Genomic DNA, 25,286 nt, shown 5'->3' on the forward strand with positions numbered 1-25,286 from the left:
TGTAAATCCTGATATCTGGTACTTGCAAACTAAGTGTGTGTCTTGAGATCAATGAACAACTACAGAAAAAATGTTTACTTGCAAATACTGAACATCAACTATTTACAGTTTCACTGCTCCTCTTACTAAGGCAAGGGCCGGGAATACCACTAGATTGCTTTATTACCTGTAATCTGCGTATTACAGAAAACGCTAATTTTGCCAAGCATCAAACATGCAGTGAATTTGCAGGGCATACTGCCTATTAACAGCAATATTGAACATCACTAAAAGCTCATTAGATATCTTCCTACACTTTTTTGGTTGAATAAAATGAAAATGAGCAGCTTTAAATACACTAAACACACACTCACAGAGAGAAAACTATTTGATAAATTATTTATATACAGATACACATTCTTTACACTGGTCTCAGACATCTGCTTTCAGGTCCCTCCCCAGAATCCCCTCACAGGTTTCTCGAACCACTGGGTTGCTACAGCACTTAGAAGAGAACTAACCTGATTCTCAGTCTCTCTGTAAACAATAGTTAAGGAAGCAGTGAACAACTCACTATGAGTATATGAAAACGCCATAACAAAAATCAGTGCATCACATTCAAGAAAAGCCCCTTTGGAATGCAATTTCAGATCATTCCTTACCTTCCAAACATATCTGTAGCATGAGAACTTAAACAAAGAAATTAAGGGTGATTTCCACGTGCCAGTACACCATCTTCTTCAGAACGCTGTGTTACATTTTCTGTGTGCGCGCGCTGTTATGGGGAATCTTTTTTATTTTTTTTTAAAGTTTAGTTTCCATTATTTTACATCCAAACAAAATAAAGCATTTCTGACAACTTTGGGCTCTTCTTCTGCAGTTGCATTCAACTTGAAACTATCTTGGTTTTTTATAATTGAGATTTTTGCTTTCACATCTGTGGTTTCCCCCACGCAACGTGTCTCCAGTTACACCACACTGTACTGTGTGAGGACCAAACAGGATATTGAAACAGTGCTAGTCTGTTAAGTTGATTATACAATTATTTCAAAGATAATGCATTTTTTTCCACTTTTTTCCTGAACACTATATACTGTAACCTAGTTTTACAGGTGCGTCATGCATTTAAGCAGGGCTTTAACTTTGACAGAAGAGCTTTCCTTATTTGTGCAATTGTTTATTTCAGACTATAAACTCTCAGAACAGGGTTATTACAAGTATTTTGTTGTACCACTGACTGGAGGCAAAAACAATCACCAAAAAACGTGGGCAATGTATTTTTTCTCAACATCATCTGACGTGCCCTACTGCTATAACTTAACACGTCACAGGGGACTCCCACCACATGATGTTTATAACAGTATTGAAAAGCACATCTTTCAATGCACAGAATACTACAGAAAATCTGTATTAAAAATCACATTACAGGAACTACAACATAGCGATCAGTGAAGTCTGCATCATGAAATTTAGTTTTATACTCTAGATTCTTTGTTTCAGTGGAATTACTCATATTGGGAAATAAATTTTTTCTGCTCAGCACAACGTAACTACTTATATGTCAATACTTCAATAGTCTCATGCTCCATTGTGAAAGACCTCAAATAAAAAACCCAACAACAAATACTGTGAATATGCTGTCGCGAATAATTCTCATGTTAAGAACTGTTAAAATCCCTTTTTGATCCTCCTCCTCTTCCTTATCAGGTTTGGCAGTTTATTCTGTCCATTTTTACTCTTGTTAATAAAATTCCGATGAAGAGAAGGTACCTTATGATTCACCATCAGCCCTACACATAGCATGCTACTCTTCAAGGGATGCGGATTCGAGAGAGAGAGGAAATTTTTCAGGCACCACTCAGATATGATATGCTCACAGGATGAAGGTGGTGCTACACTAGCTGGTAGCCTGATCCTGAAGTTTGGTCATATTCTATTGTGTACTGCCTCGTCCAGTCCACGATAACAGGCCGAAAAAGACCACAGCATCTGAATTCAAAGAAGTCTATAATGTTCCTTATACATCCATGGCTAAAAACAAAACAAAACCACAGGTTACTAAGCAATACCAGAGCTCATCTAACAAAGTACAACATTTTCAGTCTAGCTACAAATTCGATTCTTCACCCTTTAAGTCCCCAAGTGTAGAAAAACAATTCTGTTAAGAATTATCTTAGTGCTTGCTGATGAGCAAGTTCTGAAATAAGTAGCCACCAGGCTGCCCAACGTTTGATCCTTGGACACCATCGAGACGCTGTCTTCCACTATCTACCAAAACTGTACGGAGAAATGGAACGTGTGACTGGCAGTGCACCATCACGTAGCGTAGCGTGGAAATTCAGATCCCTTTCTAAGAGGAAAGCTGCATTGTACGGATGGATGCAAGACAAAACAGCATGAAGTGAGTATCTTCCTAGAATAATTTCCATTTTTATTAATATCTGTCATGCATACTGGTTCACCACCTGCAGGTCTAAGATCAATTAATTTCCTAGACAACACAAAATTAAGAAAGCTTTAGCTGAATTAAATGAACTATTGAAGTGCTTTCTCCTGCTGAATCAATTAATTGTCAAATATTTAAGATACCTACATCAAATTTCCAACATGTTGGGGTTTTTTAACTTATTTACACATGGGCTGAATAGATCACCTATTTCCAGAAGAGAAGCTTGCGCTATGATATATGCAAGAGCAGGTCTAAGCAACAAGGAGACAACAACTACTTGATGTCAATGCTTCATCTAACAGGTGATGCCAAGTCAGTTATTTTAGACATCTGGTGTTATTTTCAGGAGTCATTTTTATAATAGTAGCTATTTCAGAACTGAAAATAGTTTGTAAATGTGACATTAATTTGGGGATAAAACCAGTCATTTCCTCCTAAGCCACGCACCACCCTGTGTTCTTCAGGCAAAATAATAAATCTGGTTTTGTTACAACTCTCATCTGTAGGAAGACTGCAGAAGATACAGAGATGCTTGTCTGCTTCTCGCTAAAAGTTTTTTATGGAAAGACATCAAAAAAAGATCACACAAATTTCTCTTCTAGCACAAAAATCAATCTGCAACAATAACTCCTCTCTCCTGTTCCCCTGGGTGTCAGCAGCTGCCACAGGAGACACAGCATACGCAGCAGGGCGAGATGTGCTTCTGTCCTTTCGCTGCTCCTTTCGTAGCGCGCCCTCAGCCCACCAACATACCAGCCTTGTGCCTTCATTTTGCTCCTGCTCTGGCTCCACCAGCTGCTGCACGCTGCCGTATTCCCGTCCCAGCGCTATTTCATCCCCGAGCCCCTCTCTTACAGCTTCCACCCTCGTCACTACAGAAACCAGAATCCCAACCTACCCTTTACACACTGATACCCAAAAGCCTGTGTCTCACCCCTGCCACACCCGCTGCAGTCCCTGGGACATCGTGCCCCACAAACAGCTTTGCCCATGCTCTTCCTCCTGAGTAGGAAGGCAGTGCTGCCTCTTTTCTCAGACTAAAGAGAGCAAGGGGAGCTCCCGTGCAGAGCAAATTCGACAGCACATTAAGTATCAACCAGGAGAAAGTGCCTGGTGTGGAAGCGAAGATCCAGCTCAACATCAACACCACGCAATAAGCAACTACCTCTGGTTTGGGAATCTGATTTATAAAGAGGATATTTATTTCCCCATAAACTCTAGAGCAAAATATGACCACTGCTGGAAAGCATTCTTTTCCGTGTTAATGCATCCCTGTCTAGAGTCACTACAAAACGTTTATCACCTCCTTTAACTGGACAGAATGTGCTGCTGTAAGAACAGCTGACAGATTCAGCATCCCAGGGAATGAAAATACTCTAAAAGTACTTGTTCTCTTCAACAAGCTGCACAATTCAAATGTATGCAAGGCTCCACAAACAAGAAATATGTTTACGCTTTAAAACTTACTTGAATGGGCTTTCAATAGATGTGGTTGTAACTTTAAAGTGCTTGTATCTTCTTGCATTCATTCTTTCATTTGTTGTGATACCCAAGCAAGATATCTGAAGGCAAGCAAAAGAGTAAGCCATTTAGCTCATGTAAAAACACGAAAACAAGCCCCGCATGAGCCAGACTGAAAAAGGAGAACCAAATTTACTGGTTTATATTCTTCTCTTGAGAAGGAATTTTTGTCTCGGGAAATTATCAGGTCCCAACATAAACTGCCATACAACAGCTGTACCAGACTGTGCAAAAGGTTTCATTCTGAAAGTGATCAGGAATAAAAAGGACCACTGAACAAACTCAGACTTCTTAGTTCGTAAGAAAGAGAGGCCTTTACTACATTGTCAGCGGAAGTGTAATGCAAATAACAGATTCAGGAGTTACTTCACACAGCATTTGAACGACTTTCTCTTCCTCCTGATATTCTGTTATAGCTCCACTAATATATCTTTCCCCATTTATAAATTCGTTACAGTAACACAACTTTTCTCTCTGCAAGACAAAAGTATGACCAGAAAAAAGTGTGTGTGGGAGTGATGTAATTTGAAATAAAAACGTGAGAACCCCCTTAGCAGTCTTATACTACAGGAAGATAAAATCTTGTAATTCAACTCTGCTGCATGTTACAAGAGCAAGAACATTTAAAAAGTTAAGTTTGGGCTGGCTTGCCTCACTTGGATGTACTTAGTGTCTCAAGCATTTTCTTCACCTCCATGAACCCCAGGGAAGTTTCATGTCTATGTATATAAACGGGCTCTCACCAGCCAACTTTCGAAGCAGAAAGCAAGCGGTTTAGTTTAGATTATTTTTCTAAGAGAGCAGGTAGTGTTTTGACAATAACTCTGGCCAGTTCAGTAAGAACAAGTCCAAACTTCACAGTGGAGAGGGAAAAAAAAAAAAAGGCAGCAAGGGTAGGGGCTGTGCAGTTGCAAATCCAAAGAAGCAATTTAGAGAATAACTTTATACATTTCATCTTTATGGCAAACTCCAAAGAGGTTTGTCAAGAACAATCCTAAGTTTTCCATGCGTAAAACTCTTAGGGGAATTTAGTAATAGGACTGTGTTCAGTTTTAATTTTTCCAGGATTATTAAAGAAGTCAAATGCTAGGATTATTTTGCTTAATTACACTAATGATACAAAATACTACGAGCTGTATTTTTCCAAGTGGCATACTTCAAAGACTTATCCGTACACAGACTGTATTAACGGGAATCCTCAACGAGGAACTTAATGGATCATGATAGAAGTACGACAGAAGGCTCTCCAGAAAGTTACATGCCTATTCTGCTAGAAGTCTGGTGCGTCAGCCTGCTTTGAAAACCACCTGAAACACATGTAGCTACCTCTGCTCATTTGTCTTGGGCAGGAACAACCTCTAAAAGACTGAATGGCTCTCACTCACACATAGAAGATTTTGAAATTGATATGTTGAATATGATGAATATTGTAGAGAGAGGAGGACAAAACTTAAATTTCCTGAAAAGTTTTACCTAAGCCTTAGAGGATTGTTTTTATTTCCAGGATCGCTGGAAAGATTAAACCGGTAAGTCTCACAGTTCGTTAATGACAAGTCATACTGAAAGACTTTCAGGTCATACTTAAAGGCTTTCAGTATGACTTGTCTTTCCTTAAAAAGAATAAAGAATAATGTGGGTTTGGTCAGATTACAGTACAGCAATGTGATCTCAAAACACACTCCAGCAGCATAAGAAATTATTGCACCCCCTTTGAAGTTACCACCCTCCTGCTAATGACATACTGCATTACTCCGAGTTTGACCCACAGCTCTTATCTTCTACAAGTCTTTATTGCCTTTCTCTGGTCTGTCTTGCCTTTTCGTCATTCTGAGAACGGAAAGCAGGAGGTAGGTATTTTAACCTCTTGCAAAAAAAAAAACCAAAAAACTGCACAAGTGAATGAGAAGTGAACGATGCCTAACACCCAGAGACAACAGATGCCTGCCTCCTCCAGGGTGGCGGAGAGACTAAACGCTTGGTCTTGCATAATGAACATTAAAATTCAAATGACAGAACTATCTGATATTCTTATGTCTCTCCCGAGACTCAGCATTACAAATGAAGTGCTCTTCCATACCTGATACATCTGACACATGAGTAACACAGCCACCCACATGAAGTGAAAAACACTGTTTAGAAACATCCAAAACATCCACGGAGAACAAGTTGCAATCTGGGTAATATAGGTCCAAAATCCATCCTTCGCGTAACTTGTCTCACAGTGGAAACCCCAGTCTAGAGAAAAAACAAAATGTCAAAAAAACATACAGGAGAGTTAAGATACGTTTACTGTACATCACCATAATGCCCACATTGGGATGTATTAAATTAAATAAGAAAATGAAAATGCGCCAAAACAGTTTTACTCGCTCTCTCTTCCTTTCCCAACTCCTTGAATACATGACATACACACACACTTAGCATGTAGGACAAGAAAACCTTCATCTTCTAACTTAAAATATCCAATATAGTGCATTATTAATATGGAGTTTAATTCCAGAACAAAAATATCCAAAACTCCGATAAGGCAGAAATCTGTAAAAATCCATACCAGGAGATAAACATAGTATTTGTAAGCAATTTTAAAAAAAGCCAAACCCACACATTTACTCACAAGAGATACATCCATAAATCATCCAGCAGATCATAAAAAGCAGGAAGAACAGGTATCCCATAAAATAGCGATGGTTCCCTGCTCCTAAAGTTGCACAACAACAGGGATCAAATTACTACACTTTCAGCAGAAAGACAACACTACAGCAGAAAGAGTAATTGCTTGCTTAGAAGTACTGCTTATTATTGTATACAGAAACATTACTCTCCAATATTAAGCCAATATAACTACAAGATAGTGAAATTAGTTGGCTTACTTATGATTTTTTTTTTTTTACTTCTCAGACAACAAAGCAATATTTTATTTTCTTCAATTTCTGTCACATTACAGCTGCAATTCACACAAATACATTTAATTTGCAACCTCTCTCATGAGCTAATTACTGATAGACAATATTCAGAACAATGTTGGTGAGAACTGTTGCAGAGCCCTGAAGAGCCAGGAATTACACATCAATAAATATTTTTAAAATCCCATTAAAAATCATCAGACTGCAGAGTTCACTTTCTTAAAAGAACTAGAAATATGAATAAATATACAACCTCCCTTGACAATAAGCTAACTCACAACTTAGGTTGAAACCTGCTTGAGGAAGCTAGCTAAAAATACAGTATCTAATAGAACTTGTAAAACAAGTACAGGTAGCTGAACAGACAAGGCCTAACAACCTGGCTAAAATAACGATAAAAACCATTCTGCTTGAGATGGAATTTAAATGCAAGAAAATTCAGTTACTAAAAGACTGATCTATTTTTAACATTAATAGAGCTAAAAAGATGCCTCTTATGTGAGTACATCATAATTCTGAAGTACTCAGCCTTCCTTCTGTTCGTAAAATATGTCCACTGTTGCAACCTTCCAACAGCTCTAGGCTGTAAAATAAACCCATGGAGATGATAATGGGCTACAAAAGATTTGGCTGTCATCATTTACCGGCACAGCATTTACTTCTTCATTATGTCAAATGTTTTGCCTGCTACAACAAGAGCATCCTCTGGAGGCAGAAAATAATCAAGTGCTTTTAGCAAGTCAACTGAAAGAATATATAAATAGGAGATGAGGAAAAATACACATACAACATGAGCTAGACTAAACACAAGACATTTCCTTGTAAATCAAACAAAGTCCTTCAGACATAAAATATGTTGTAATGTTGCCTTCCATCACCTAAGAATGTATGAGAAACAGTGCTGGGAATGTCTGTAAGGTTTCACTTTCATTTGCATTCTAAAATTCAGAACTATTAAGTTTCATAAAAGACATTTTTTAAAAAAGCAGAAGTTAAACGGTGACCTAGAGGTCCACCTGAGAGGCATCTGATGAGGTGCTTCTTTCACCAGCATCTTCAATGATACTAAACCAAACTCTGCTTAACAGGAAATCTGTCAGTATTTGGTAAAAACATACATGTAGCATTTAAAACTATCAATGAGACAGCTACCATCTTGGTCACCATTAAAAAAAAAAGGTTGGAAAAAGAAAGTGGAGAAATTGCCTTTCTTCTGTATCTTAAATAAGACTGGGCAAAACACAGCGCTATTCTCTACAGTTTCACCCTGGACTGGCAGGAACACAGGCAGTTACACTCCACAGTTAAAACAATGCTGTAAGAATTGTTGCTGATTTCTTTTATATGGTTGTGCTTATATTATACATAAGTAATAACATATAATAATGATAGCTGATTTTTTACTGATGGTATTACTTTTATTGCATGATTTAGACCGTTTGTTCATTTCTTAATTTTTCCTACTTTTAGCTCCTTGGAGAAAAATCTTTATTGAGGGGGAACAGTGATCATTATCCTAAACCATAAAATAATTTCTCATATACACAAGACCTACCTTCTGAGTCACTGCTGTCAGAACAATAATTCAGCACATCAGCACAACTCAGGTGACATAATGGTTTAAAATTTGGCTCTAGCTCCTTTCATGCTGTTTGGAAACTAAATTTCTGTGGCAAGTCTGCCGTTTGTGTTTGAAATGTAACTACAAGTTCAGTAAAATCTCTTATTTTTCATTTTCAACCAACCAACTGTAAAAAACATAATCCTATTTTGACACTTCATTAAAAACAGAAGTATAATCACCTTTAGAGACTTGCTCACTGTAATTTTAACTAAAATTTTGCAGGCATGATGAAAATAATTTGCCCCAGTTGCCAATTTATTTTTTTTTTAAACAGCCTGCACTTCTTGTCAACCTCTTCAGAATGGTAAAAATAGTGTCTCTCAAACTCTGTGTGCCAAGTTTTATCCCCAAAGGATTTATTTTAGAATGTCTCTAGACACTCTTACAACATTTCTCAGTCCTATCTTTAGTGAAATTCTTACTCTCCTAACACATTCAAAGGAAGGCCACACATAATACATTTCCAAATTCCACCTTCCCAGAAAGGCATGATTCATGTTTCCCTTTTTGGCAAACATACCATGAATGCTGTTTTAAGAATGGACTCTGTTTTGTAATCCTATGCTCAGAGTCACCATGTACCAATCTGAGAGCGACAGCGAAGCCATATAAGGTCAGTCAGACCACCACTCTCCCCCATTCAGGGCTGTTGCCACAGTGTGATTTCTAATGCTTTTTTCCCAGCATACTTTCAAGTGTCCTGATATTTACTCTTACCTCCAGTTATCCCAATCTGTATAAGCCCACTAGTAAGAGGATTCTGCTTTTCCATCACCATTGTTTTTTTAAAAACCATTTCTTCCACTTAACTTAATCCCATTACTCACATACTCTCTTATTACACTCAAACTAAGCTCTTTCCTTTCCCATCCGTTTTTCATGCTTTTCGAGTCGCTTACTAAAATATTGCACGTTTCTGTCCCACTGACAAGCACTCCTCAGCACTCCTGCAAAACAAACTGTCACTAAACACTCTCCAAAACCTAAGCCCATGCCCTCCTGCCTGTTTTAATTAAAAATATCTTAGCTCTTCATTGTAAAACATCTAAAATATAAATCAAAAGTAGCTCAGGTAGTAGCATCAGTAGGAAATACAAAATAGAAGGGAGTGATACAAGTGCCTTTCAGTGAGACTTTAGTGACGTTCTATTACAATTCAAATGCCAACATTGACTGTTTTACTCTTGATCATAAGACCAAACTACTGAGACTCTCCATTATTATATATATTTGGAAGGACTACAATGAAGCATTTATTGGCTGTCAGCTGTCAGTGAATCCAGGTCTTAATTCCTTGCCAAGATTAAAATTACCTCTGCTTTTGTCCTGAAAAAATAAACCAGTGAAGCAGACTGCACTCATTTCCTAGCTGTGAAGTCTTCAATGCTCCCTGCATAATAACGGCTTTCAATAAGTTTTTCAGAAAGTATGACAGGGAATAGTAGCACTTAGAGACTTTATTCCTGTTCTACATCTGTTCCTTTCATCATCACCGGGGAGAATAAATGACTATCTGGGGGGGGGTCAGAAAGAGGAGAATACCTCAATAGGAAGTCATTCTGTATATCTAACTGCTATAATTGTGACATTTTTGAATACATATAATGTCTCATTAAATTACTGAAAATTATTGGGAAAGATGAAAATTTTTATTTTATATAATGGATAAGAGTCAGTTGTGGATTCGGTACATGCCTTTTTTGCAGACATTAAAAAACAGTTAAGCTTTGCATCTTCTATTTACTAGAGTTTATGTTAATAAAAATATATACATAGGAAACTGAACTAGACACAGAACAATTTTGGGGATGGGTATATGATACACAATACAAAAGAATAATGCAGAGAATCACATGTAGAAAAAAAAATAAGCTCAGTATTGAAAATATTTTTCCTTCTACCAAAAGTCCTCAACAGTTTTTCTCAGACTTTGGCAGAAGCCAAGTCACTTTTCACTGTGAAATGAGAACAGACAAAACCCTGCGCAACACCCAGGGCTGACTTCAGAAGCTTTTCCCTTTTTTTACCTGTTAAGACAGTGTTGTATTTTAGCAACTTACCTACACAATTACCCACCCACGGGCAGTGGTGATCAAACTTCGCTATACACCGATTGCATACACCACAGTGTTTGGACCTCACTGGCTTCCGTATCTGTAACGGTTATTAACATTTGTTTAGAGAAGCAAAAAACCCTGATACATTTTAAATAGGAAAAAACCCCTCCATTTAAATGTAAATTGATTTTGCTATTGATAACCCCTTACAGAATTTCAAACTTGATGCTAATTTTTAAAGCAATCTTAGCTCTTAACCTCAATCTATACGCTATTTAACCCAAACATCCATTCAACCGCACTGAAATTATTTTCACGTTATTTTGTTTCTGAAAGGATTTTTTTTCCATACAAGGTTCTCCTGTCACCTCCATCTACTGAGCTTTGTACAGCAACCAGTTTCATTTCAGCTTTTTAACAATGAAAATACAGAATGAGTTTCAGTTCCACGATTCTGTCAGTATCATTCATTACTGAGCTCTAACACAAACTCTGCCAGTTTATTTTCTAAAGACAGGCATATGACTAAAACAAGTGGAACGCAGCGGAACTCAAAATGCTAAATTACTCCCAACTATTTTTTTTAAAAGGTTATGTTTTGAAAGAACTACAAAATGGCAATAAAGAACTGATACTGAAGTGTTCTAAGATATATACGTATATGCACACACATCATTTTTAAGGTGCCACATGTGTAGGTAATTTTCCAGATTCAATTTTGGGAATATACCATTCGTGTTCTACATAGGTCAGAGCGTTATAATGTAACACTGATAACTTTGATAATTTTATATTTACTAGTTACCTTTTTAAAAAAGAAATGCATTACATTTACTACGGTTTCTTTTTTTTTTTTTCTTAAGCAATTATTTCCATTTAAATTTTCTGTAGTGAAACTAAGTATTAACCAGTTCAAGAAAAGTATTTGCTTGTAATTTGGCAAGCTTTAAAAAAAATTGGGGGTTTTTTCCCCCCTCCCAATTACTGCCAAATTGAGAAATACACTTGATTTTTGAAAAAAATATTTTATTCGCAGCATCACATTTTATTGTGAGTTACAGAGGTGGTGGAATGTCACCTGTGATTCTCATAACTTGTTAGGTGTATAACCAGGCATCTTGGTAGATATATTGGATTGGATTTCGACACTGGCAAGTTATTTCCACAGTGAAATTTTTTTTTTTTTTCCTTTTACTGTGGCAGGATTTTTTGAGTACAGATACATTATTTATTGAAACCACTGCTTAAATTAAAGATTACAAATTAATCCTGCCCTTGAAATTGCATTTAAAAAAAAAAATCAGTGCTGCAAATTAATTTAAAAATATACTACCAAGCAGGTACTGCAGAATATACTGAGGTCCAGACTTCCTGTCTCTGCAAGTTCTACTATTGTCTGCAGAAAAAAGAAAAAAAAAAAATTTAAAAATTTAGCACAGAAACAAATGCTGACAAACATTGTAATAGCTGCTTTTCAGATCCAGGGCTGTCATGTCCATTCATTTCAGGTACTTTCTACACACAGAAACAACTTGAATTCAGCTGAAACTGATTTCACAATTACTTCATTAAGCCAATATGCACATTTGCTTCTAAATTAATTCTAGCTTATACTTACTTCTAGTCTATCTAGGTTTAATTAGAGAAAAAGCAAGCTTATATTAATTTTGATACATCCACACAGTGATTAGCACCAGTTTGACTAACCTGTTGTAAAACCTATTAAAACGAATGCAGCTGAATTTCCAAACAGGAACATAAATAAAGCTAGCTAGCAGGATGAGCCAGTCTAAAAACCAGACTTTCTTTCCAGAGGTATCCCGTCAAAACCTTAAATCTATATTCACCTCTTTCCTCAGATGTGGAAGCTTCAGGAAAGAAAAGAAATAAAGCAAACCAAACCTCCTCTTATGGATAATGCTAAACTTAGAGGTCAAGAGATACCCAGAAGCAGGTACTGGTTAAAGCATGCCTATACATTCACACTAAATGATACAGCTTTTTTTTTTTATTTCGTACACTCCTTCAGTACCCACTTCATTGCTGGAATAGAAGGAATCTATTATTCCATTAAACGGTTTCCAACAATTTTTAAAATTCAGCAGCTGAAATCATGCCATGTGACACTTAAAAGACATTTGCAACATATGGAAAATATCCTGAAAACATCTTTTGCCAGAATAGCCTTCCTTGAACCAGAAGGAATTCGCTCAGCTTAAACAGCTTAATGGCAAATAGATTAATCTACTGCTCCCTTTCAAACCACGTAAACTGTAGGCATCAAGATGATTTCCAACTGCAGAAGCAATAAAATAGTGCTTACAACTATTTTCTCAACATAGCAATACAAACATAGCATTTCCTTCATTAGGTGACGACCACTAAGGTGGGTATCTACACTGAAGCCTCAGAAGTTTTACTCCAAAATACTACACTTAATAACTGGCTAGGAAAAAATTACGGAAACTTTTCCTCAAAGTGACCAGTAAAAGCTACAGTCAACAGTCTGAAGGTAAATCAGTGTCTTAATGCTTTCCCTGCTGATCTCACGTCAATGAGAAACAATCTTTACAGTTTTCTAACACTTCTGAGCTCTGAAAGTTGGACTACTTTTTCTCCTCACTTGTGGTATTTCCATTTGCTATTGGCCCAGTATTCCTGCCTCCACCACCACAACCCTTTAGATCCTCTCTCCAACCAGCCACTGCCATTAGAAGCCCTTCCATATCCCTCTTGCAGCTTGCCAACTTCAGTACTCTACGTCCCTTTCTCACCCCGCTCTGCCATCCCTCACTGCTCTAATAGTTCCTACTACAGAACTTGAAATTAAAGGCGCTCCCTCGCAAGAGTAAATTTTGCAAATAAACCAGACGAACAGAAAGCAAAAAACCCCAACCAGACATACAAAGGAATGTGCGTGGTGTGATGCTCAGCACTGGAGTTCAGTATTGTCCACAAGCAAGACCCCAAAGCTCAAGAGAACAGAACTGAACAAGAGCAGACAAACCACTTTAATATAACTCTCCTTAGAGATTATAACATAGAGACCCAGGCGTACTCAAGTTAGAGCCACATTTCCGTGGTTTGTAAACGTTGGGTCTATTTTCTGTGCTTTTGAACTATTAATATTTGATTTTGAAAACTTGGAATTGTTTATTTATTATTTATTTACTGATTTTAAGAGTCGCTTGAGTTAGTTTGTAACCCAGATGAAAGGACATGACATATCAGTGGAACAAACATCTGAAATTGTTGCTTACTACACATTTCCAAACATACTTAACTTGGTCATCTGGAATTAAAAGAATTTTTTGGTTGCTTATTCCAAAGCTAATGGCTAACTCAGCATAAAACATTTGGAGACAATTACAAAAACATGAGAAAGCAGTATGCTGCAGAAAGGTAAGACACGCACCCTACAGTGGTTTATGCCCCTGATAACAGATCATTTCATAATTTGGTTGGCTGCAATGTAAGATAGCCAAGAGATTCCTAGCCATATGCATCTGACTGAAGAAGTGGCATTCTACAGTTCTTAGCCAGTTCAGCAAGGCTTTTGTAATCACACTTAACTACTTAAGCAAGTAGATCAAATTAATTGAGTATTTGTGCAATTTGTTGAATCCAAACCAAGGTGCAGTTGCTGACTGTTCTATTTAGTTTAGTCCAGTTGAAGGAAGATAATTTAGTCTGGAATTTTTGGCAAATTTGCAACAACAGAAAGGGAATTTGCAGAGAAAATCTGCACATTGACTAACAACTCAGTTATAACCTGCTGAACAATACAAGAACCATTTAAGCTATCACAACGACCTTTTTAAAAGCTATTTTATTTTCATTCCCACATAAGGTCATAATTCCAAGTGGTCTGATGTCAATCTACATGGATGTTTCCACAAATGACAATGAATCAGAAGCTTAAGACTCACTTTTGGTGGAACGTGAGCTTCTACAAAACTTAACCAAAATGAAACAAACAAAGCAGCTTCTGCCGCTTCTATAATTTTGGCATATTCAATGCTCAGTTTGGCTGCTGAGAACTATGCACTTAAAAGAAATGAGAAATGCTAATAAGAGTGTTATAACGTCTCAGAAAGATATATTAGATCATCCATATTTTCCCTAATATTTATACCAAAATGAAAACCCACCCCAGATTGCAAAGGGTTTTGAATGTTTTAGCCTCAAAACGTTTGTTAGTCTTTTAGACACAAAGAAAATTAGAGGTGCTTAAAAGTTTGGAAAGTTTTTATAAAATCAAATTAACTAACACTTTCCCCATAATGGGTTATTTGTTTCAGTAAGGCAAAACTCTGAAACATCATATTTTCATTTTCACCCAAACACTTTCTAAACTTTTTATCTTGAAAATTTAAGTTGCAATTTTATTTTGTTACTCAAAATGACCGAAATGCAACTTGGACCAGTAAGACTTGAACTTATATTTCAAACGTGAAAAAAAGAAACCTGGAGGACAAGACTTTTCAACATTTTAGACTTTTTGTTATACAATAATTTATTGAAACTTCACCTACTTAACAGCAAACTACTCTGACCAACTGGTGGAAGGCTGCTGAAGAACAAGTTTCACATATTTCATGGCTTTACCTTTTTCTTTTGTTCTTCCGTGGCTTTGATGATTCCTGGATCAGATTTCCAGGATTTTCCAAAATTGTAGAAAAGTGCAACACTATTAGCAAGGAATGGAAGATGTATAAAGAAAAAATTGAGATGTGTTTAAAGTCAAGGAATCTAAAGTTTAAAACCAAATTTCCTCTTGAAAATACTCACTGATAATTCTGAAATAAAATTTAAATAAATTTAATTTTTACAAATGCCCTTGAGTTACTGCTTCTAAATTAACAAAATTCATTGCTGCTGTACTTGGTACTCAGTATTTTTATTACTCATACTTGAAAACTTACTTGTAAAAACACTGTTCTCCATGAGGCAGTTCTAAAGCACTTACCCTTCTAAAGAATGAATAATGGTAGTTCAATTTTTATAATTATTTTCCCTTTTAAATAAATGGAATTCCATGAAATTTATCTTCTTAAAAGTATTTCCTGTTTTCACAATAAACATTTCAGAGCTCTATTTACAAGATCGTCATTTGACTGCCTATGTCTTCAGTGGCTTGAAATTCCCGTTAGAGCACAGCAAGGACTGTTTCTAGCCATAGAAGGAATTGTGTTGCACTGATCACCGTTGCAGGGCAATCACATCTCAACACCACTTATCTCCAAGAAAGGTACTGTCTGAAACCTGGTCCTATTACAAGGCGATACCCATATTTTACACCAACGAAAGCTGTTTTTAACATACTAATATATCTAATACTTACAAAACCACAGGACTAAGCATTCTCTGGAAGTGTTTATAAAATCAATTACCATATAAAGACAGAAATTAACCATCAGTTTTAAAATATATTTCCTGTGTTGAACGACTTGCCGTATAACATGCCTACTCTTACAACACTCAACATTTCTTCAGTGAATTAAAACATTTCTTAGCAATGACGTTGAAAAACGAAATACCTCAGACATGCCTCTTCCATAAAAGGTGGAAACCTACTTGATCTGATAAACCTACGAAAGACCCGACCAACCTGACTAAAGACACCTGTCGGCTGTCAGTCATAACTGCAAGGAGATGCCATATTTGACAAAGCTGTGGTGGCAGAAGCCTCTACAGCATTATCCAAGCAAAAAGGACACTTATTATTCAGGCACAAATCACTGCACACCAACATTACACTATATTCTGAGTAACTTAGATGAGTATTTCTCTCTACTTTGGTGGTCATCAGAACTTCTACTGTAATTGAAGTTTAAAATTTTGTGTGTTTGCATTACAAAACCCTGCATGTAACACTTAAAAACAAGTATTACGTGGCAATCTGTACTTAATTGGTATATACGACTTTAAAAACAACAAAAGAAACATTTTTTGCATGCTTTGAAAAAATTGGATTTTGAAGTTGGATGCTTAGACATATTCTACTATATATCTACAAGTATATTCTATTCTGGTTAAGTATTCTTGGGAAAATGTTTATTGAAGGCATTAAACAGTATTAACAAAAAAAATTACAAACCATTGATAAACAACGGTACATATACATGCAAATACTAAATTAAAATCCCCCCAGAACTTCTATAAAGTAACAGTAAGTATCTCAAATCCTTCTACACTGCTCTTGTGTAGTGAAAGAACCCTGAAATATGAAGGCCTCTTTTTGACTTCTGAAATGCTAACAAAGTTTCATTGTTCATGTGAAGTGTATCCCAAATAACTTTTGCTTTCCTTCTGCTGGGAGGAGGAATCGGCTGTGAATTTCTGATTAAAAAATATTGGCAAGTTAAGTTACAATTTTAATCATGTACCATATATAGTAGAATGTTAGTATTAACTCACTAAAGGCTAATTAATCTTTCCTCTAACAAGCTGTTTCCAGCAAGTTTATAACAGAGGGGAAAAACCCACCAGCTATACTATAACTTAAAACTCACAGTTCTATTTGATACGTTACAGATTAAAAGCTCTGACTTTAATTTTACACAATCTAATATCTTTCTATTTTTCTTCTAAAATTACCTGCTGCCAACAATAAGCTGGTTCGACTTATTTGTATAGCCAGAGAGGGATTACATTTTCTTTTGAATACTAAAAGTATCACCGGGGTTATTGCCACAACAGTGAATGCTGTTTTTTCATTAAAAATACCTTAATCAGACATCTGTTACAAACAATAAAGGTACAACTGAAAAAAACTGTATGACCCATTCCTAATTACTATACGTCATGTCTAGACTGTTAAAGAAGATAGGGGGAAAGGCAATTTATTTTCTATCCAGTAAAAGGGTTTTTATAACCTTAAATTTTTGCAATTGTTTTTTTACTGACTAAAATTTGGACAACCTTTGTGATAAAGATGCCGTCCGTGAATCCAAGCCACATGAGTAGAAATTCAGTATGCAGAATTTTTCTGAACTTACCCTTCCCCCATGTTACTCCATAAAATACAGAGAGAGCATAAGAGTCTCCCCACAGACTCCAGGTAGGTAATAGCAGATAGCTACACAAGAAGCCTCATTTGACTAGGCATTTATTAGACAAAATCCATTTTTAGTCAACTGAAGCTCTGCAAAAGCTCTCTACCTCCATCTTTTATCTAACATTTTTTTAAAAATCCATTAGTTTGCAAAAAACCCATTAATTCCCCCACCCCAGATTTTTTTTTTTTTTTTTTTAAATTTAGAAAAAGTATTTAGACACAGGAACAGAAGTTCTGGATAGCTGGGTCTGGGGTTTGGATTTTTGGGGTCTTTGGTTCCCCTAGAAACATGGCTACTGCCTTCCTTCTTTCTGCATGCAAGGCTTTTTGCTGAAGCTAATTTTGGTAATATGAACGGGGTTTTTTTGTTTTTAACTGCATAACGGTACCAATCGTCTTGTCACAGTTTTTAAAACGCTATGCTATTGTAACAGCTTTATGAAAGCATGAAAATCATCATGTATTCTCTCACATACAGTTTTTAAAATGATCCCTAATTAAAAAAGCATACAGTGTTTGTTTTCTTTCACCTAAACCCCATCAATATATGCAGTATGTTTGAAATATGATAATCAATACAGTGTTAGTCAATGATAAATTGTTTTAAAAATTATAAATTGGCTTACATCATCTCACCATCTCAGCATTGCAAGTAATAAGCTATACCAAAAAAGCTTAACGAAAACTGCACACTCCCGTTTGCACCAAATGGAAGCGGCAGGAAAAAAAAAAAAAATACTGTGAATATTTTGGGTTACAGCAAACCCCGATATCTTAGAAAAACAGAGCAGTATAAGAATCTTCTGACATAACAGGCACTATTTTTTCAGCTGGAACTGAAAAGACTGCACGAACAACTGAATGAACTCGGTATGTGTGCCCTGAACTTTTACAGTACACAAGAGAACATTCCATCTATAAATGTTAATGAAAAAGAATGAAATGTGAAAAATCTAGTCACACGTTATTAAAAGAGCACTTTTAAATCCTTCTTATTTCCTTCAAAAATACAACTAAATTAAAATACAGTGATTTAGTGTGTGACTTTTGAGAGTATTTTCCTCCTACTCTACAAACAGTAGATTAGAATACAGTAACAGAGCAAGACATAACTACCCTTTGTTATGGGCAAAATACAATTAAAGGGAAGCAGCAGACAGTAGCAGGGAAGCATAGGACCATAGACTCACATATCCATAAATACACGGATCATAACTTCCTCATTCTCAGCACGAATAGGATTTCTATTTTAACAGATATACCAGACTTAGAAGGTGCTGAGAAAAACCCAATTGAATGGAAACATTTACAAAAATTCAGTACACTAGATTAATCTAAAATCTTTGCATTTACTTTCAAGATTGGTCTTTTAGAAGACACATCATTAAGTCTTAGAATTTATAGACTTATTTCTCATGTGACCACCCTGAAATTCAAGAACATGCACTGCTAATCTTCAGTTTTGTTTGTTCGTTATGATACATTATTTCGACTGCCCTTTTCTGTCTCATTGGGATTAAACCCAGAAAACCAGATGATCTTCCAGACACCTTCAACGTATCTACATGAAAAGAAAATTCTTATCAAACACCTGAGCATTAAAGTGACACCTGAAGCAATTAATACCTTGATATTATTTACAATATAAAGTTCCAGTAAGGCAATTCAGGATAGCTGTTTAAGGTTGGAAACTTTTTTCCTGAGCAAAAGATGGTCAGAATTTGTGAAAATTACCAGGACCGGTTTTATCACTTGAACATTACAGAGTATAAAGTAGTACTCTGGTTAGCTGTAAGTAATCATATAAAGCTGTAAAAATACAAGAATCCCTTCTCCAACCACAATGCTGTGCCTCATGCTATAAAAATAGAGCACGCATGCAATTTCTTTTTTCCAATAAAGCTACAGGGCAATTTTCCAGAGAAGAATGAATTTGGAATCTTATTACAAAGACTTCCAATTAAAAATCACCAATTAAAGGAAGATGGCCTCAAGCACTAAGTCTCTAAAACTGCTTGTCAGAGAATTGTGTCAGCTCTAATGAAAGCAATTAGTAACTGAAGTTTTTAGACTACTACTTCTGTCTACAAAAAGACTGTTGCAAAGATTTTGAGGCACCTACCTTAAATTACAACAGCAGAACAGTATTTTATTGGCATTCTGAAGGCAGACTTTATTGGGGTAATTAATTGTCTGTGGCTACTACTTCTAGTGGACAATGAACATTATTCAGTGACAAAAACTCCTCCAAACTCCAAGTTACATTAATCAGAACCGCTAACAGAAATAAAAATCTAAGCAAGTTGGTACAAATACGAAGAAAATATGAGCTTCAGAATAAAAATCTAACAATTTGCCAGCTTTAAGGGACAGATTTCTACATCAAGATAGAGGCCATCATCAAGTTGTGTTGGCTGTGCAGCCGTTTTAATACGGTCAAGGACTTTAAATCAAAGTTGTGCACATTCTTAGATTCGGTTCACGCTGATATTACGTTAGTACCAAATAGCATTTCACAGTAGCGCAACATATGCAACCCAAAACATGCAGTAGCATTAGCAAAGATGAGTTTCTAAAGAAAAACTACAAAGTATGGAGAGCTGAGATTCAGAAGTGAGATGGTGCAGTAGTTATAACTGCCTCGGAAACCTCCATTTTACTATTTGCCAAAAGTTAGGTTCCCTTAACAAAAAGAACAGAAAACCAACCTCAGTCTAGAGACACGACATCTTTAGACAGTTCTATTCCACTCCATAAAGCTGGAAAAGTATACCTTCATTTTTAGCTACTGCTTTTTAAAATGTTTTTCATATTCATTTTCTACTTGCTTTCCTCATTCTGCAGTTACTAGTAAATTTAATTGAGTAAAACCATAGAAAATCAGGCCAGGCAGAGAGAGTGGTAGTAGTAGTGGCAGAATTAGCATTTCTAAATAACTAACTATTTCAAGACATATTCATGCTAATATTGACAGAATTCTATTTTATTTTATTTTATTTACTTAACAGCTACTGGACTTTCAGTTTCAGTTTTTTTAAACATGAAATAGCAGTCATCTCCAGTCACGTGGGACTGCTATTACTCACAGGAGCACCTTTGCAAACACAGTCAGCATGGAAGCCAAAGGCAGCATGGAAGCAGGATCTCCTCTCTGTTCTCAATCCAAAAATGTGAGGCTTATTTAGCTAAGGTTCGAGAACATATTAACAAGATGATAAAAGGGTTGCACTGCTACTATCCTATTTCATGGTAACTCCCTTGAGGACGAAAACAAAACCAGTTTCTAGAAAAGTCAAGCCAACATCCATCATAAATATTAAGATTACATCAACTATTTACAACTATAAGAACTGTATTAAACATTCAATAAAACATTAAATCTCTATGTTTTCTTGGTTATTGTAATTACAATGCCCAAGAAAGCTGTTTAAAAATTTGAATCTATTTCCTTAAGGTGGCTAACTGACATTCTCAGTGAACTGTGAAATAATTTCTAACCCTGTGAGTACGAAAAGTTCATACCTAGGCAGACAGCCAAACACATAAAAAGATGGGCATATGCTGAATCTCTATAATCTAGTATTGTTAATACACACATCTTCAAAAATTGAAAATACAGTTAACAAATGTATCTGCAGTTGCATGAAATGGAATTTGCAAATTCTTTAGGAAGAACTAACTATAAAGAGAATTCCACTGGAATTGGTATATACCATGAAATTACCTACTGCAGTTCAGAAAAGCAGAGTCTTTAAAAACACAGTCAGTTACACCTTGTCACCTCACAGCCAGAGCATACTTTACAGAGTTGCTTACATTTCCTCCACTTAGGAAACTGGTAAAGCACAGGAAATTTTGCACATTACTGTAAGCCAGTTTTGAGGAAAATCTTTCCCTTATTGAAGCAAAGCAAACAATAGCATGCACATTTTTAAAGTGATAAAATAATTACCATCAATGCAGAAAGCAATGTTTAATGGAGATGGCCACTTTAACTAGTTTACTTACTCTTATATGTGGGATATATATTGAGGTATTACCTCGTACTACTAACATGAACAAATATTGCTTATTACTGTACATAAAAAAGGATATCATTCCAAAACCAGAAGAACCACGTAACATACATCCAGAATTTCGTTGCCAAGTATATTCCAAGAGGCAGTGCACTGTGCATGGAGTGATCAAAGAATGACCTGTAAAGTTGGAGCAATGTCACATGATAAGTGTTGACTTATAAAATGTAAATCCTAAACTACTGCTTCTGAAAAAACACTTCCCATTAAAATATGTACTATATGGGATAATGCAAAATACACCATAAAAACCATTTTCTTCACTTTTACCTTCAAAGTTCATGAGAAATTCCCTTTTTCAACCTGTCCAGATGAAGGGTCATTACTGAAAGTTATTTAATTAAAATGTATACATTTACTTTTGAAGTGAATGTCAAGAACCGGACAAAAAAGATGAAATCAATAAATACTCATGCTAAAACTACCCTGTGAAAGCAGTTACAAACCTGGGAGATTCCTAGTCTACGTGGATAGTGGTTGCAAACCACACTGACTTACGAGATTTCAGTGCTAAGGATATTTTGGAAACCCATGAAAATTACATGTTAAAATTACTTCAATAAGCAAAAAGCTTAAGAGACCTTGGTGTTATCAGCCTACACTTGAAATACTTCGGATTCTTGAATCTTTTGTTTCTGTTACAGTTGCCAATAGAAAGTTAGAAAAAACCCCAGATTAAGTCATTTCCCGTATCACTAGATTTGTCAAGTTCTAAGATAGAAAGCTGCTGCTTTAATTAAAAAAAAAAAAAGCCACCAGAATTCTTTTCACCTTCTCATACCCTTGCATTTTAAAGACTATTCCGAATAAAGTTGAATATAATTGAGACAAACTAGGTGACTAGGTTACTCCATATTCAAGAAAAAAAAAATCGCTAAACGTATCAAAAGTCACAGTTTAAACTGCTAAACTACTTGAAATAAAACTTCTTCCATCATCTGACTAAACGTTCTTACATTCATGCATTTTGCTTTTTGTCCTAGTGCTGCCCTCAGGGCTGCCACAGACAAACGTGTGCACCGAGTAGCTTCCATTTCACTCCTTTACTCCCTTGCAGCAACTGTCTCTTCTCTAATGGAAGTTGCTTGGGTCTTTTGAGAAAATCCTATAAGGAAGATGATCTAAGATGATGAGTAGTAAGTGAATATGCATTTGGGCACACAGTAGTTACTCAGCAGTAATCTCTCTTTCAGTGATTTCTGTGCATTTTTTTTGTATGTGAAAGGGGCAGGGAGGAAAACAGAGATAAGAAGATTAGCTAAAATTCAACAGGGAAAGGAAATACTACTAGAATAATAGCAAAAGTTTCATTCAAAGCTGGGCTTTGTGAAAAACACTTCAAAAAGTATTTATATTAAACACTAAGCAGAGGATAAGAGAAAGTAAGAATGTTATCCCTGAATACCTGTCAGGTAGGTCAAAAATACAAAACTCAACAAAATATAGATCTTGAGAAACTAGAAGAAATCTTGTCTTTCCTTCCTGTAGGAAGTGCGGTTGAGGATTTGCACTGCCAAATAAATTATTTGTGGGAGGAGTCAGGCAAACTGAAGAGCCTCAGAGATGACAAAAAGACTGAACAGATCATCTCCAAGATCCTGCAGAGGCAAAAGTTTAATGACTCCCCAGCTTCCTCCCGGTGCACTAAGTTCGCTAAAATTCTATGAACTTGGTTTAAGGAACAGATATATTTTCTTTTCCTCTTTAAACAGGAAGGAAGGAGAAGCAAGTGGTTCTAATAAACATGACATTCGAAAAGCAGAAAGCACCTAAGTATGAAGGTATGGTAAGTTCTTCTATACATGCCACAATGAAAAGCAAAGCACAGACGAAGTAGTTTACAGATCTTGCAAATCTGTGGGAGCATGCCTGCGTGCGTGTGTGTGTGCGCGCGCATATGCACGCACATTTACAGATAATTAATTAATCACAAACACAACCAAAATTCTTATGATCAGGTAACAAACGAAAAACATTATTAGAAAGCATCCTTTTTTTAGTCACCCCCCTCCACAACAACAGAAGCTACAAAACCTGACTCTGACTTCATTTCTCTATAAACCTCTTCAGATGCTTTTGGGTATTTAAATTCTAAAACCACAAGTTTTAATAGCAAACTTGCACATAGATTTTTTTCTATTCCTTTCTAGTAACTTTTCGCTTGACTGTTTTCTTCAAAATTCGAGCTGATAACTCTTTGTAGACAGACATTCAGCACCCTCCTCTGGAGAATGACTGAATTTCTGTTCTGCTGCTAGCTTCGATTACCTCAGTGATATCCACCCAAGGCAATTCCATGGCTATTTGCAAGACAACAGAGCATTACAAGAGCTAAAGTTGCACAAGATCTTTCCCAGAAAAAGTAATTAAAAAAATTCCAACAGAAAATAAATGTTGCATGTCAAAAACCCCACACATAAGATAGAAAGCTAAGATTAGTTATCCAATAAAGATGTCAGCAAAACACTTCTTGTGTGCACACTAAACAGACAGCGTCCTGGCAAAACACTTACTTTGAAAGAAACTGCACCATAGCCCAAACGCCACCATACATCAGCCCTTTAATGAGCCAAGAATCAATGTCTAGGTCTGCTATAAACCCAACCAGCCAAATTACTAGGAAAGGAGTCCCCAGCATCACCTTCTGACGGAATTCCTATATAGAAACAAATATCAGTAAGTAATTCTATTTTTAGGAACAGGCTGCATAATAACATTCTACAATAAAAAGGACAGTCACAAAAACTTAAATAAATTTGCAGGAAGCTTGACATAGGGGGAGGAACCTTCATAAATTTTTGTAATTTCCTGTATTTACTTATCTCCAATGTATGGTCAAGAAAAAAAAATCTTCTTACGATTTTATAGCAAATCAATAATTTTATTTATTTTAGAAGAACGGTATTGTAGAGACCTTTCTGTTAAGACTAAAGACAACTGTAGCCCTTTTACAAGACCTGTCAAAGTGTATAAACTACTACAACAGCACATGGTAATCTCAGTGAACTTTAGACTGAAATTACTTAAGTAATAGATAAAATCATACTGAAGCACATATGAAGAAAGATAGGTCCTTTTTGGTTTATACTATGTGGGGATAATTCCTGGTTAAGGCACTGAACTCTTTCCAGATATCCAAAGGACAGTCATAATGCACATGTACACATAATGCAATGCACAAACCACTTACAGTCAATAATCACCGCATTATTATATTACCACAGGGTTAAAGACAGGCTGTAGCCAGTGCTTTAATCATCAAGATGCAATGTATCTTTAAATCAAGGATTTATAGCAAATCAGTGATAGGAATACTTAATATCCAGCACAATTATGCATGGTAAGAAAATACTAACTCTATGTAGGTTCTCAAACTATAGGCAAATAGACAGTTCTTCATCCTAGAGCAACATGATACACTTTTTACCCTCATTTCTTGTTTCCTCCTACCTGCAGTATTAAATAATAACCTCAGAAGAAAAAGGCCTCCACGTTAGAGATTCATGTATCACATTATACTGCCAAGACTGACTGCTTCTTTCATTCAACACAAAACACTCCATAATTAGAGAGGAGATCAGAGTTCATGATATCTAAAATGCCTTTTTCCTTAGATA

The 25,286-nt window shown here is 36.0% G+C and overlaps 1 protein-coding gene across 1 annotated transcript in view; it reads right to left on the reverse strand.

The window, feature by feature from the left end:
• Positions 1-244: 244 nt before the first annotated feature.
• ZDHHC17 (zDHHC palmitoyltransferase 17) overlaps positions 245-25,286 on the reverse strand; it is a 74,072-nt gene continuing 49,030 nt past the window's right edge. Inside the window, exons 9-17 of the mRNA XM_086480182.1 lie at positions 24,183-24,325; positions 21,689-21,789; positions 15,142-15,266; positions 11,867-11,929; positions 10,537-10,630; positions 6,564-6,647; positions 6,027-6,184; positions 3,896-3,990; positions 245-2,010 (exon numbers count right to left, since the gene is read on the reverse strand). Of these exons, the coding sequence (XP_086336308.1) occupies positions 1,872-2,010; positions 3,896-3,990; positions 6,027-6,184; positions 6,564-6,647; positions 10,537-10,630; positions 11,867-11,929; positions 15,142-15,266; positions 21,689-21,789; positions 24,183-24,325 (1,002 nt within the window). The 3' untranslated portion in view covers positions 245-1,871. The remainder of the gene's footprint in view (positions 2,011-3,895; positions 3,991-6,026; positions 6,185-6,563; positions 6,648-10,536; positions 10,631-11,866; positions 11,930-15,141; positions 15,267-21,688; positions 21,790-24,182; positions 24,326-25,286) is intronic.

This window comes from Leptosomus discolor, chromosome 1, assembly GCF_034619465.1.
Source record: "Leptosomus discolor isolate bLepDis1 chromosome 1, bLepDis1.hap2, whole genome shotgun sequence".
In the NCBI taxonomy this organism is placed as follows: Eukaryota; Metazoa; Chordata; class Aves; order Leptosomiformes; family Leptosomidae; genus Leptosomus; species Leptosomus discolor.